This window comes from Salvelinus fontinalis, chromosome 22 (genome assembly GCF_029448725.1).
Source record: "Salvelinus fontinalis isolate EN_2023a chromosome 22, ASM2944872v1, whole genome shotgun sequence".
Classification (NCBI taxonomy): domain Eukaryota; kingdom Metazoa; phylum Chordata; class Actinopteri; order Salmoniformes; family Salmonidae; genus Salvelinus; species Salvelinus fontinalis.
Window position 1 is genome coordinate 19,798,085 of NC_074686.1, and position 14,535 is coordinate 19,812,619.

The 14,535-nt window shown below is 47.1% G+C and overlaps 1 protein-coding gene across 2 annotated transcripts in view; it reads left to right on the top strand.

Annotated features, from left to right (window-relative positions):
* Nucleotides 1-622: 622 nt before the first annotated feature.
* LOC129819999 (solute carrier family 66 member 2-like) overlaps nucleotides 623-14,535 on the top strand; it is a 27,356-nt gene continuing 13,443 nt past the window's right edge. The window contains exons 1-4 of one of the 2 annotated variants that reach the window (XM_055876778.1): nucleotides 623-1,640; nucleotides 1,932-2,065; nucleotides 3,847-3,906; nucleotides 10,869-11,085. In XM_055876778.1, coding sequence (XP_055732753.1) covers nucleotides 1,438-1,640; nucleotides 1,932-2,065; nucleotides 3,847-3,906; nucleotides 10,869-11,085 — 614 coding nt within the window. In that variant the 5' untranslated portion in view covers nucleotides 623-1,437. The remainder of the gene's footprint in view (nucleotides 1,641-1,931; nucleotides 2,066-3,846; nucleotides 3,907-10,868; nucleotides 11,086-14,535) is intronic. The other variant, XM_055876779.1, reaches the window with a different exon arrangement.

A 14,535-nucleotide genomic window follows, 5' to 3' on the forward strand; every position in this document is an offset into this window, starting at 1 on the left:
CACTCACTCAACCACTGTCACAAGTACTTAGAAGTTACAACAGATACCCCAGTCAGTGAGCTCTGTGAAACTTGTTAACATAAATTCCTACACTGTCCACACTATAACAAACGTATGGTTGCAAAACAGTACATTGTATAACCTTATGACGGTTCCATATTAAACAGTTTCGGAGCCAAGGACAACATACCTTGCTAGCCGAGGGTCAGGCAAAAGAGAACGATAAAGTGGTATGGGGATACAGATAACCCGCGATGGGCCAAACCAAAGTATACAAAACTTTTACAATCACTTGTATGTACAATATTGGTATGAAAAAGTGTTTGTACACCAAATAAAAACATTAGCTATGCAGCTGTAATTAAATAAAAAAATACACTGAATTATTATTATTATTATCAGATTATTAACATCCCCTCTTGACCTGGCCTATTTGAATTGGTCCTTGTGTGCAATTTGGTGCGTAATCTAGGGGAACAACATCACACTGCTACATATACATATACTAAGAAGTGGTCGATGTCCCCTTCCAAATTAATTCTGTCTAGGACCATGAAACCAAACTCAGATCTTGGCAGAACAGGGAGTGACGATTTTGACGTAGAAGGAAGCGCTGCTCGAACTTTCGGTTTCTAGGGCGGGGAGAGGCGTTGGACGCAGGTGTTTTAGCACTTTCGGGTCAATTCATGCTCTCTCGATTTTAGCTGGAATGATATTTTCCAGATAAAAGGGATTTGTTTGTAAATAACAGTCATGTGCTGCATGGATTCCTGCTGCCATCCAGTTAAAACGACAAACCCACCCAGAGCACTGGGGATTTGAGTCGCTTCGACTAGCCTAGGGACAACTAACTGTAAAGGAAATGTCGAGCGTCGACTATTTTAGGTTTCTATACAAATCGCGATCAAGCCAGTAAATTGAAGCTGCTTTTAAATAATATTGCATTCATTTGATTGGTCGACCGACCCGCTGCAAGTTTGAGTTCTCTGGGCGACGATGTGCTCAATTGTAACGTTTAACTTGTTACATACATTTTGCTATTCTAACCTAATTTATATTAGTATCAGTAGCGCCACGTGAATGTTTATTGATACATGATCAACTCGTCATTTCTTCTAAGGTAGACCCTCTGGATTTTACGCTAAACTGTTCAATAGAACATAATTGATGGACATAGTTGTTCCTGCTTTACTTCCGGGTTGAAAGAAGGGACTTTTTAAAATGTTCTTCCAATGACATCATTATGTCCCCTTCATTGGTTATTGATCCAGTAGTTGACTGTAAATAAGCATCCAAAGGCACCACTCTATCCACATTCTCTGACTAGGCTACACCACATTTTTGAAAAGCAAGTGCAGTTCACTAGAACTTTGCACAGCCCTTTGGCACTTTCCATGTTTTGCTGTGCCCTGGTAGACTAGATAACAGAGAGAGAACATGGAAGATGAGATGTTTGAGCCGCTCATGTATGTCCTGAACCAACTGGTGACATGGATCACTGCGGGGGCCATGGTGTTTGGTGGAGTGGTACCTTACATCCCCCAGTACAGGGACATCAGACCGACACAGAAAGCAGAGGGATTCTCCACCTATGTCTGCCTCGTCCTACTGGTGGCCAACATTCTACGTATACTGTTCAGGTACGTTTTGCCACAGGTGTGGTACACTTGTTGCATATTATTACAAATATGCATTGATGCATGTGAAGGCTGTAAACTAAGTGCATTTTAAAGAACAGACAGACGTCAACTATTTGGCCCTTCAGAATTTACAGTGTTTGAAAATGACACTGCCTCTCACTGAATAGTCAAATTAGTTTGAATAGCACAGTTCTGGGTTGGTTTCAACAAATGCCTATTGTCTCCAGTGCGGGAACTTTATTACTGCCCTTGAGCCTGACTAGTCCCTCCCTCCCGGTCTTCTCTTTCCAGGTTTGGGCGCTACTTTGAGACACCACTCCTGTGGCAGAGCATCGTCATGATTGCCACCATGTTGATCATGCTCAACCTGTGTACAAACGTCCGCGTGGCCACCGAACTCCAGACTAAGAAACGTTCATTCACAGGTCAGTATCCTCCTCCCTGGCCTGTCCCTACTCACCTCTTTACACGTGTCTTTAACCTCCCGGTTCCTAGCTCCTCTTTGTGGCTTTATAATCAGTTCATAACCTCTGTTCGCAACATGGTGTGAACTACTGCTAATGCTTGGTTTTATCACCAACCTGTAGATCAAACATGCCTCTGACATGTAGCTGGGTGTTTATCTCTGTGAGTGTGTGTGCAGTTAGAGTGGTTTAATGGTTTGTTTAAGCAGTAAATCATATTATGTCACATGTTGGCTCTTCATGACATTTTCTATCTGCAATGTTTGAAACCATTTGCCTACTGAACGTGGCCTTGTACTGTACACCTCTAGTTCGTCTTTGTAATAGGAATTTCCAGGTGAACGAAAGAGAAGAGCAGTCACAGAAACTCAATAAAAAATCGATCCAGTTTATTACAAGTTTGCAAAATGGAGAACAATATCCCGCACAGGAGCAGAGAAATATCTAACTGGCCTCTTGGAGACAGGCCCTTAATATCCTAATCAGACAGCACCACATGTTCTGTAAACACCAGCCCGAGAGGCTTGTCGGGAAACAAAAAGGCATTGATTTGTTAGCTGCTGCAGAATCAGTGTCACAAAATACAGTAATAATCAGTGTGTCCTCGGCCCTTGCACCTTCAGTCTGGTGTCAAATACTATCAACAGAGATATGAAAACAATTGAGAATATTCACACTGATGAAGCAGGGGGCTGTCAATGTTTTGACCCCTAGTTGCACCACACTTCCCCAAACCATCTTCCTGTTCAATGTGTAAATGGATGGTTAAAAACAAAAGTGTATTGCTGTGTGTTTTATGTTGTAAATGTGTCTGCAACTTTGTGTGCTGCTATTTTTGGCCAGGTCTCTCTCGTAAAATATATTGTTAATCTCAATGAGACTAATCTGGTGAAAAATAAAATTCACCTGCACCTTGCACAAACAGAACACTGGTAGATTCATGTGTATTACAGACAGGGAAAATATCAAATGCTAAACATTAACTAAACATTCTTCATCTTAAATATTGCCATTACAGTCATAATAACAGGATGTTGATCATTTGTTGCAGAACTAGAGGGGGCTGGCTGCTGTATCTGGCTCATAACGCCCTTCCTCAGCCTGTTGGCTATATACACTGACTGACTGACTGATCTACACCTGTGTTTCTCTGCCAACGCAATATTAGAACATTAAACGCTGAGTGCTGCACTCATGGGGCCTCAATCCAGAGTTTGGTAACCAATCAAATTGGCAGGATCAGGGGAGGTGGGTCAGTTGGTTTGAGATCAGTCAAACTTTTAGTCGAACGTAGAGGTTTCAACTCTGTCAGACGTAAAACAAACGTTGAGGTTTCAACTCTGTCAGACGTAAAACAAACGTTGAGGTTTCAACTCTGTCAGACGTAAAACAAACGTTGAGGTTTCAACTCTGTCAGACGTAAAACAAACGTTGAGGTTTCAACTCTGTCAGACGTAAAACAAACGTTGAGGTTTCAACTCTGTCAGACGTAAAACAAACGTTGAGGTTTCAACTCTGTCAGACGTAAAACAAACGTTGAAGTTTCAACTCTGTTAATTCCTACAGGGAAGTTATGGGGGTCGTCCTTTTGAAATCACTAACCGTATGTCAAGAAGAAACCCCTCACTTGACACTGTGGGTCAGTACTGGTCTGTAGCACAAGGTGAAACCAAGCTCTCTTTAAGCTCTCTTTACCTCTCTTTAGAAAAACCAAGCTCTTTTCTCCCTTTCCTCTTATTTAGTTTTGTCTGTAGTAACAGTCACTAAGGAGGAGGTCACAGTCCCTAAGAAGTTATTTCTGGGTAGGTGCCATCCGTCTCTCTCTGCCATCCAGTCATTCATCTTCCTTCCTCCCTTAAACTTGCTCTTTCTGTCCTTACTACATGGACTTATGTGGCACTCTCTCTGTTAATGCTCCATTTACAGTGCTAACTGCCACTAACTCATCAGCATCATCCTGCATTAACCTGGCATGCATCCTCCTGCATCACATGTGATCCTTCCTTGTCATAGTTGTGATTCATAAAGAACCAATATAGTTGTTATAGTGTTCGCATGGAAGTTCACAATGCATGTTAGCTATAGTCAGTAGCTTGAAGTGTGTTGGTGTGTAAAATGCTTTTTATGCTTCTGATATCAGTTTACTATAGCATGCATGTTTACTATAGTATTGCAGTGATTGTTCATGGAAATTGAATTTTGCTTCAGTTCATTGAGATGTCTGATTGTGATGACTCAGATTCTTACTCAGAACATTAAAATGCATGCATTCTAGACTCCTATATATTGATTAACCATATATATTAAGACTTTGATTGTTGCTCTTTACTTGATGTTATTGACCTTGAGAGACTAACTGCTCGGCTATTTTGTGGCTAGAAAAGTCACGACTTGACTGTTTCTTGGTTTGAAATGAACTATGCTCAGTGTTTTTTGTTGTCGTTGATAGCGTTACAACAACAATTGTATTAAATGCTGCATGTGAAAGCTAATGTGCACTACCCACGGCCTCTCCTCTGTGGTCCTGTCTGGTAAAACAACAATGATGATGACTTGGATTCACACCAGCTTGCTGAAGAGGCACAGACAACTCAGATGGGACAGTTTATGAGACTGTGGTCTTCCTAACTCTGTCCTTGTTATTCTACCTCTATCTTTGCCCTTTGTTTCAACTCCCTCTTGTTACTGTATTGCTCCCTCACTCAGGCAGCTGAGAGGGGCTGAGGACCAGCTGCTATAATGTTGAGAGGACGGAGTCTCAACCTTTCAATCGATCAATTGTACCTGTTTCATTGTGCTGAGAACTTTGTTTGTGTGAGTAGCGTGTGATGCCCATCATAAATATGGATTTACTAACAGTGGATCTCAATGTTGTGTTTAGTTCTAGTTAACACTGCTGCTTTGTACTTGGGGAGCAGTTGCTATCCTCTATGTGAACAGTAGGTGGAGCTGGGAAATAACTAATGCCTACAGTGCCTGTGAAGATGCAGTAATGCTCTGTGTTGTATATTGGCCAGAGTCCTCACTGACAGTGATGTAATTTACCTTAGAACTGCTATCTATCACACTGTATTGGGTTCACTCGTCTTCTCTCTTTGATTGTGCATTGTAGAATCCAATGATAGTTGCAGAGAAAGCTGCGGACTGTCTGAGATATTCATTTCAGCAATCCAAAATAATTTTTCACCCTTTATTCAGCCTCTGTGTTTGGAGTTGTGTGATTGGGAACTAGGAGTTGACTGGCGGAGTTGCTGCAAACTTCTTACAACTTGTCAAATTGTTTCCACCCAGCATGATGTTCTACAGCACAACTCCAGTGGTGTGGTAAGCTGGCTTTCTTCTCATCGCAGTAGAAAAAGCTTAACTCTGACTTCAATTTACCTCGTCAAAAGGGGCTCCCGAGTGCGCAGCGGTCTAAGGCACTGCGTCGCAGTCCTAGAGGCGTCACTTCAGACCCTGGTTCGATCCCGGGCTGTATCACAACCGGCCGTGATCGGGAGTCCCATATGGTGGCCCACAATTGGCCCAGCGTTATCCGGATTAGGGGAGGGGTTGGCCTTCCATTGTAAATAAGAATTTGTTTTTAACTGACTTGCCTAGTTAAATAAATAAACACATTTTAAAAGCTGCCGTTTTGTGTGCCACGTGTAGGATCATGGTTCTGGACTGTACATGAATCAGTTGGCACTTGGCAGTGGAACCAGAGTACAGTTGGCATGTTTCTTGGCAGTAGAGCTGGAACCAGAGCCAGGCTGTGTTCTCCTTAGCCTCTGCCTGGCTTTGGGCTGCCCAGGGCTGGATCTGGAGCTCAGCCTCTCTGCTCTCCGGGCTCTCTGGATCTCTGTCTCCCAGACTTTCTTCCTCTTCTCTGGTTCCGCCTCTCTCTGCCTCTCTCTTTGCCCCTGCCTCTACCTCCTTGGCCTGTGCGGCCTTTCTCAGCCGTCTTCCTGGCCTCTCGCAGTCTCTCTGGCAATCCATCACCTCTCTCTGCCAACCTTGATTAGCATTGACAGAACTGTTGCTTGTCTGTCTGCTATATACACGTATGGGTCTGTTCATCTATTGATTAATCCAGGAGGAGATATGAAGGAGAGGCATGTTGTAATCCACTATTGATGAGAGAGGAATTCCTCAGCCAACAACTCTCTGCCGAACTTCCTAAAGGGAGATTGTCTCAATGTAGTTTGTGAGTAACAGATAGTTCTGAAGTCTCCTTATCTTTGTTGGGGTTTCAGGCTTTCATGAGGTTGGCTACAATTGAGTATTTCAATATCATATATATGCTTTCACTGAAGTTTGTAAATGTGAGTCTCAAACTGAGACCGACGAAACAGTATTCTGACACATTACATGAAGTGTAATGCGGACCCGTTGAACCAGTATATTTCTGTATATTCCTAACGTTGTGTGTGTGTTCTGTGCTTGTATTGAACTGTTTGTACATCACAGTACGAACAGAGCTGGCTTCCCTCTGTGGCTCTCTCTCCAGGCTCCATTATCACGGCAGGTTGTCCAATCAAAAACGATGTCCCAATCACTCTGGAGAAGTGCATTAAGCCCTGTGAATTCAAACTAACAGCAAACTCTTTCCTCCCTCCCTGTGTCAGTGGACTGTTTGTTAGTTTGGAACCTGTTCTGGGTTAAATTGGCTGTGAATTTAGGGTAACGACTTCACAAGACAATTATGTCTCTGTCTCCGCCCCTGTCGTTTGGTACTGTGTGTTTGTGTGTCGTGCGTGCCAGCATGCATACTGTACCCTAGATCTCAGCATATCTGTTGTTAAAAATCCTCAAGGTAGATATGGTAGTTCTGGTATTATGAAGTTAGTGACTGGTTATGATAGGATCTTAATCTGGTTTATGAGACGGCTATCAAGCCGAAGGGAAGGTTGACTTTAAAGAGATTATTCAGGTTAAGAGAGCACGCTGTTTCGGTGTATAAATAAACCTACGGATTACCTACCCAGGTGGAAGTCAAATGTATCAAGCTGCTCAAATGGCGGTCTAGTTTAGATAATCTTTCTCAGCTTTGTTGTAGTGTTCTACAGATCCAGGGATAGGCTACATTTTGTTTCACTCTGCTTTAAAATTCTAATTCAAATCACATGCTATTGTTTGTCTTCTATTCTGTTCCCTTATAGGATGTCTTTGTTGACAGTTGGACCAGCGAATAGGACCATTGAGCAGTATTTGGCACTACCAGAGATGTGAGGGGAGTTGGTTACTAGGCCTGTGTACTGGTAAAGGGCCAGTCAGATAGGACAGGGCCAGTCAGAGAGGACAGGGCCAGTCAGAGAGGACAGGGCCAGTCAGAGAGGACAGGGCCAGTCAGAGAGGACAGGGCCAGTCAGAGAGGACAGGGCCAGTCAGAGAGGACAGGGCCAGTCAGAGAGGACAGGGCCAGTCAGAGAGGACAGGGCCAGTCAGAGAGGACAGGGCCAGTCAGAGAGGACAGGGCCAGTCAGAGAGGACAGGGCCAGTCAGAGAGGACAGGGCCAGTCAGAGAGGACAGGGCCAGTCAGAGAGGACAGGGCCAGTCAGAGAGGACAGGGCCAGTCAGAGAGGACAGGGCCAGTCAGAGAGGACAGGGCCAGTCAGGGAGGACAGGGCCAGTCAGGGACAGGACAGGGCCAGTCAGGGACAGGACAGGGCCAGTCAGGGACAGGACAGGGCCAGTCAGGGACAGCCAGGGCCAGTCAGGGACAGCCAGGGCCAGTCAGGGACAGCCAGGGCCAGTCAGGGACAGCCAGGGCCAGTCAGGGACAGCCAGGGCCAGTCAGGGACAGCCAGGGACAGCCAGGGCCAGTCAGGGCCAGTCAGGGACAGCCAGGGCCAGTCAGGGACAGCCAGGGCCAGTCAGGGACAGCCAGGGCCAGTCAGGGACAGCCAGGGCCAGTCAGGGACAGCCAGGGCCAGTCAGGGACAGCCAGGGCCAGTCAGGGACAGCCAGGGCCAGTCAGGGACAGCCAGGGCCAGTCAGGGACAGCCAGGGCCAGTCAGGGACAGCCAGGGCCAGTCTGAGAGGACAGCCAGGGCCAGTCAGGGACAGCCAGGGCCAGTCAGGGACAGCCAGGGCCAGTCTGAGAGGACAGGGACAGCCAGGGCCAGTCTGAGAGGACAGGGACAGCCAGGGCCAGCCTGAGAGGACAGGGACAGCCTGAGAGGACAGGGACAGCCTGAGAGGACAGGGACAGCCAGGGACAGCCAGGGAGGACAGGGCCAGTCTGAGAGGACAGGGACAGCCAGGGACAGCCAGGGAGGACAGGGCCAGTCTGAGAGGACAGGGACAGCCAGGGACAGCCAGGGAGGACAGGGCCAGTCTGAGAGGACAGGGACAGCCAGGGACAGCCAGGGAGGACAGGGCCAGTCTGAGAGGACAGGGACAGCCAGGGACAGCCAGGGAGGACAGGGCCAGTCTGAGAGGACAGGGAGGACAGGGCCAGCCAGGGAGGACAGGGCCAGCCAGGGAGGACAGGGCCAGCCAGGGAGGACAGGGCCAGCCAGGGAGGACAGGGCCAGCCAGGGAGGACAGGGCCAGCCAGGGAGGACAGGGCCAGCCAGGGAGGACAGGGCCAGCCAGGGAGGACAGGGCCAGTCAGGGAGGACAGAGGCAGCGAACGGGGCATTGAGAATAGTCTACGTATATAATCTTTTGATGCTTATTAGTCATCAGTCTCTCCTGTATGGTGTGATTCATTGGAACCATTCAGGTTCACATCCTACTCTCCTCACACACCTTAATTTGACTTAGCCACAAAAAGCAGGCTCTTTTTTTTTTCTATACCATTTTTTTAGGTAGCTGTTTACCCTGCATGATTATGGACTATAAATGACTTGATTGACAACGTGATTATGGGAAGTGTAGACCTGGCAGGCTAAACGACACCCTCTAATGTCCTGGGGAGATAAACTACTGCAAAACAATATCTAGCTCTGGCACATGCCTGCCTGCTTACACATTTACCATTGCTCAGTGATCAGAAAGTGTGTGTGCATGTTGTGCATGGGCAGCAGGGGGTACATTTTGACATGAAGCCAGCTCTCTCCCCCACACTGTCCCCGTGGTGAGGACGGCACACACACACACACACACACACACACACACACACACACACACACACAGAGGTACCGTGTCAGAGTAAACAGAGGGAGGAAAGAGGAGAGGAGGAGGGGAACGAGAGCACCCCAGGGTAGATGAGTGGCACAGTTGGGTGTCGCACGCTAAGGTACTGCTGTTAACACCTGAAACAATTCTCTTCTACTACTACAATAAGCCAGTTCCCTCTAATTTCCCTCACGTTGGGAACCAGGAACTGTGTTTATGGAAGGAACATTTCTATTCTGTGGAGTGTCTGCGGAGGATGGGTTTTAGTACTCTGACAGACAACCCCTTTATGTTATCCCCAATACACTCATCTCTGGGCATACATTTCCTTTAGATCCTATATGAACAGGTCAGACTGCTAGCATGACCCTGATTGGGTGATTTTGAGTTGCAGACATGATGATCGATCACACACAACCTGACTCTCACATGCACACAAATACACCTGTCTGCCATGTGCATTAGTCAGAAATCCCATTTAAATCTCAGAACCGTTTATCATCAGTATTTCAATAAAATGAGTTCAATTGAAATGTCAAACCTAGCAGTTGTTCCACTTTAGAATGCAATCAGTCTCAGTAAGTCAGCAGGACAGGTAATGTAAGGTGTCGTACCTCTTCGTGTGTGTCAGAAGGCAATGTGATTATGGAAAAGGGTAGGAAACCCAATCAACCATGTCATTTTAGACGAAAGGGGGATATCTAGTCACTTGTACAACTGAACGCGTTCACCTGAAATGTGTCTCCCGCATTTAACCCAACCCCTACGAATCAGAAAGGTGTAAACTGCATGAGTTTGTTCAAATTGCTCACTTTCATTTAGTTTAGGTGTGTTGGAGTCGGAATATCAAGGTGCTTGTCTTTTAGATTAGTGGAATCTCATTTCATCATGGTTGTAAAAATCCTATTGAAGATACTGCACAGTGGATTCCCCCCTCTCTCCACCCCCCCCCCCCCCCCCCCCCCGTTCAGCGACAACTTCATTTCCTCAATGTATTCTTCTCTCCTTTAATGTTGTTTAGAGCAGGGTCAGGCTCTGAGAAATATTAAAATACATTACGTGCAGCTCAGTGTTGACCTCCCAGATATAACGGCAGGGAAGGCCACAATAACGTTTGACATTTTGACATAACATAATCCTCAGCACTCCAAACAAGGATGCATCCTCATCGCTAACCTTCTTATCCGTTCACTGATCGTGTTTACGGTTGTTTTTGGGTACTCGTATAGGTTAGAGGTGAAAGGTTGAGGCAGCACAATGTGTTGTGGAGGTGCCAGTCTCCGAGCTGAGATGTCACTATAGATTGTATTGGAGGCCTGCAGTTGTATAATCTTCATGTTGAATTCATGACTTAAACTGAACTTAGTCAGTGTTTTTGTTTTGTTTATTCCCCTGATGAAAAGGGAACAAAGCAAAAACTAACTTAAGGGATCATTTGGTGAGGCAGAAACATTTTAGAGTAAATCATTCAGGGTTTCCCAAATGTATTCCAAATGCATTTTCCATGCAGCTATGTGTCCTTGTCTCACGTCACATGCAATGCTTTCATTATAATCTTCTCGAGCCAGTGTATTATTATGGAGATAAATGGAGCTGAAAGGGTTTATCACTGTTTGTAGTGTTTTGTCTCCTCTCTCCGCATGTGTCTGTCTGCCTCAGACTTTGAATGGAGCCACTTCTGGTCGTGGAGTCGTTTCGTGGACTACATGCAGTGTGTGGTGGCGTTCACCCTGCTGGTGGCCTACATCACCTACCTGCTGCTGGACTCGTCTCTGTTCGTGGAGACCCTGGGCTTCCTGGCTGTCTTCGCTGAGGCCATGCTGGGGACGCCGCAGCTCTACTGTAACTACCAGAACAAGAGTACTGAGGGGATGAGGTGAGGACGGAACACACACTACAGCCGCCATTCAGTTGTCTTCCCTTTCTCTCACTTGATATTCACTGTCTTTCATCCCATCTCTTGCTTCCTTACTCTTCATATCCCAGCTGCTGAGCTTCAGGGGTTCATTTAAGCAATAAGGCCCGAGGATGTGTGGTATATGGCCAATATACCACGGCTAAGGGCTGTTCTTATGCACGATGCAACGCGGGGGGGCCTAGACACAGCCCTTAGCCATGGTATATTGCCCAGATATCACAAACCCCCGAGGTGCCTTATTGCTTAAATAAATTGGTTACCAATGTAATTAGAGCAGTAAAAATAAATGTTTTGTCATACCTATGGTATACGGTCTGATATACCACAGCTTTCAGCCAATCAGCATTCAGGGCTCGAACCACCCAGTTTATACTTCAAACCCGTCTTTTCATTTTAATTTGCAGACCTGTGTATAAATTCTCTCTCATTTCTAGAACACTTCAACACTCTGGTATGTAATTCACAGACATTTACATTTACATTTAAGTCATTTAGCAGACGCTCTTATCCAGAGCGACTTACAAATTGGTGCATTCACCTAATGACATCCAGTGGAACAGCCACTTTACAATAGTGCATCTAAATCTTTTAAGGGGGGGGGGGGGGGGGGCAGAAGGATTGCTTTATCCTAGGTATTCCTTGAAGAGGTGGGGTTTCAGGTGTCTCCGGAAGGTGGTGATTGACTCCGCTGTCCTGGCGTCGTGAGGGAGTTTGTTCCACCATTGGGGTGCCAGAGCAGCGAACAGTTTTGACTGGGCTGAGCGGGAACTGTACTTCCTCAGTGGTAGGGAGGCGAGCAGGCCAGAGGTGGATGAACGCAGTGCCTTTGTTTGGGTGTAGGGCCTGATCAGAGCCTGAAGGTACTGAGGTGCCGTTCCCCTCACAGCTCCGTAGGCAAGCACCATGGTCTTGTAGCGGATGCGAGCTTCAACTGGAAGCCAGTGGAGAGAGCGGAGGAGCGGGGTGACGTGAGAGAACTTGGGAAGGTTGAACACCAGACGGGCTGCGGCGTTCTGGATGAGTTGTAGGGGTTTAATGGCACAGGCAGGGAGCCCAGCCAACAGCGAGTTGCAGTAATCCAGACGGGAGATGACAAGTGCCTGGATTAGGACCTGCGCCGCTTCCTGTGTGAGGCAGGGTCGTACTCTGCGGATGTTGTAGAGCATGAACCTACAGGAACTGGCCACCGCCTTGATGTTAGTTGAGAACGACAGGGTGTTGTCCAGGATCACGCCAAGGTTCTTAGCGCTCTGGGAGGAGGACACAATGGAGTTGTCAACCGTGATGGCGAGATCATGGAACGGGCAGTCCTTCCCCGGGAGGAAGAGCAGCTCTGTCTTGCCGAGGTTCAGCTTGAGGTGGTGATCCGTCATCCACACTGATATGTCTGCCAGACATGCAGAGATGCGATTCGCCACCTGGTCATCAGAAGGGGGAAAGGAGAAGATTAATTGTGTGTCGTCTGCATAGCAGTGATAGGAGAGACCATGTGAGGTTATGACAGAGCCAAGTGACTTGGTGTATAGCGAGAATAGGAGAGGGCCTAGAACAGAGCCCTGGGGGACACCAGTGGTGAGAGCGCGTGGTGAGGAGACAGATTCTCGCCACGCCACCTGGTAGGAGCGACCTGTCAGGTAGGACGCAATCCAAGCGTGGGCCGCGCCGGAGATGCCCAACTCGGAGAGGGTGGAGAGGAGGATCTGATGGTTCACAGTATCGACCCGCCTGGTACTGAATTTAGTTCATTCAGTGAAAGGATTTTCTACTAGAAGTGAAGATATTGTTTGGTTTATATGATTTAAACTGATGACTTTGTTTTGAACAGGAAGCCTCCTTAGATTTGTCTTTAATTTAACAACTTATTGGCTTTTTACTGCCTTCATTCCCCCAGCGATTGAATCCTTAGGCAGGATTCACACTGAGACAATTAAATACATTTAAAGCATGAACCTTCATTGTTAATGCTCCGTTCTAATGCTGTTATCATCATAATGATTATGGAGATGTTCAGTAATGCAATCTTTAGTGCCGTTGCTGTCATCATCATTTAGTTTTGTGGATCTGTTCCCCGAGTTCTTATTGTGAGTCATGCAGTAGTGACTGGTCATGACCAACACGCATACACACTCACACATATACCCACATCAATTAAATGGTCTCTGAATGATCACGCGTCAGACTAATATGGGCGAAATAATATATCACTAAAAATGGAAAGATTGAGTAGCTCATTACCATATCGATTATCAAGGACGCATGATAAGAAATATACCTTTTTATAGAATAATCAATGGGTCAAGCCAAACCTCAGAACATGCCATGCCAGTCAGGTCCAGAGATGGTTAATGACAACAGAACTGCATCCCAAATTGCACCCTATTCCCTATATAGTGCACTACTTTTGACCATGGCCCATTAGGGAAAAGGGTGCCATTTGTGACAACTGATGCTAATGATGCTATAAGCATGCTTCTGCTTTTCCATCACCACCTGTCAGAGCCAGGCGCAAGACCCCTCTAGCAGACAGTTACCAAACAGATCATTACTACAACACAAAGCGGAGGGCGACTGGGGGCCATAGGTGACCCAACATGGCTGCTATAATGGTGGATGTTGGCTGGGGGAAGAGATGATAGGGGAGGCTGGTCTACAGGAAGTGAATGCTGATCTGTCTTGTCATGGTTTGATGGGAAATGAAGTTCAAAGTTGATGTAAATATAGTCCTCCATTTCTATAGCTTACAGTACAGCTTCAAATCATGTATTTACTTCAAGGCTGTCAAGTCAACCCCATTTCTGCTGTGTGTGTGCACACACCTGTGCCTGGCTCGGTGTCTGTGCCTGGCCCTGTGTCTGTGCCTGGCCCCGTGTCTGTGCCTGGCCCCGTGTCTGTGCCTGGCCCCGTGTCTGTGCCTGGCCCCGTGTCTGTGCCTGGCCCCGTGTCTGTGCCTGGCCCCGTGTCTGTGCCTGGCCCCGTGTCTGTGCCTGGCCCCGTGTCTGTGCCTGGCCCCGTGTCTGTGCCTGGCTCTGTGTCTGTGCCTGGCCCTATGTCTGTGCCTGGCCCTATGTCTGTGCCTGGCTCTGTCTGTGCCTGGCCCTGTGTCTGTGCCTGGCTCTGTGTCCTGTTCCCAGTACAAACAGACTCCGTGAAGAGCAGATCTCAGTGTGACGTTATCTGCTCAGCAGTGGCTCTGCCTGTTCTGTCCTGCTCCCTCTCTCTCTCTCTCTCTCTCTGCCTGTTCTGTCCTGCTCCCTCTCTCTCTCTCTCTCTCTCTGCCTGTTCTGTCCTGCTCCCTCTCTCTCTCTCTCTCTCTCTCTCTGCCTGTTCTGTCCTGCTCCCTCTCTCTCTCTCTCTCTCTCTCTGCCTGTTCTGTCCTGCTCCCTCTCTCTCTCTCTCTCTCTCTCTCTG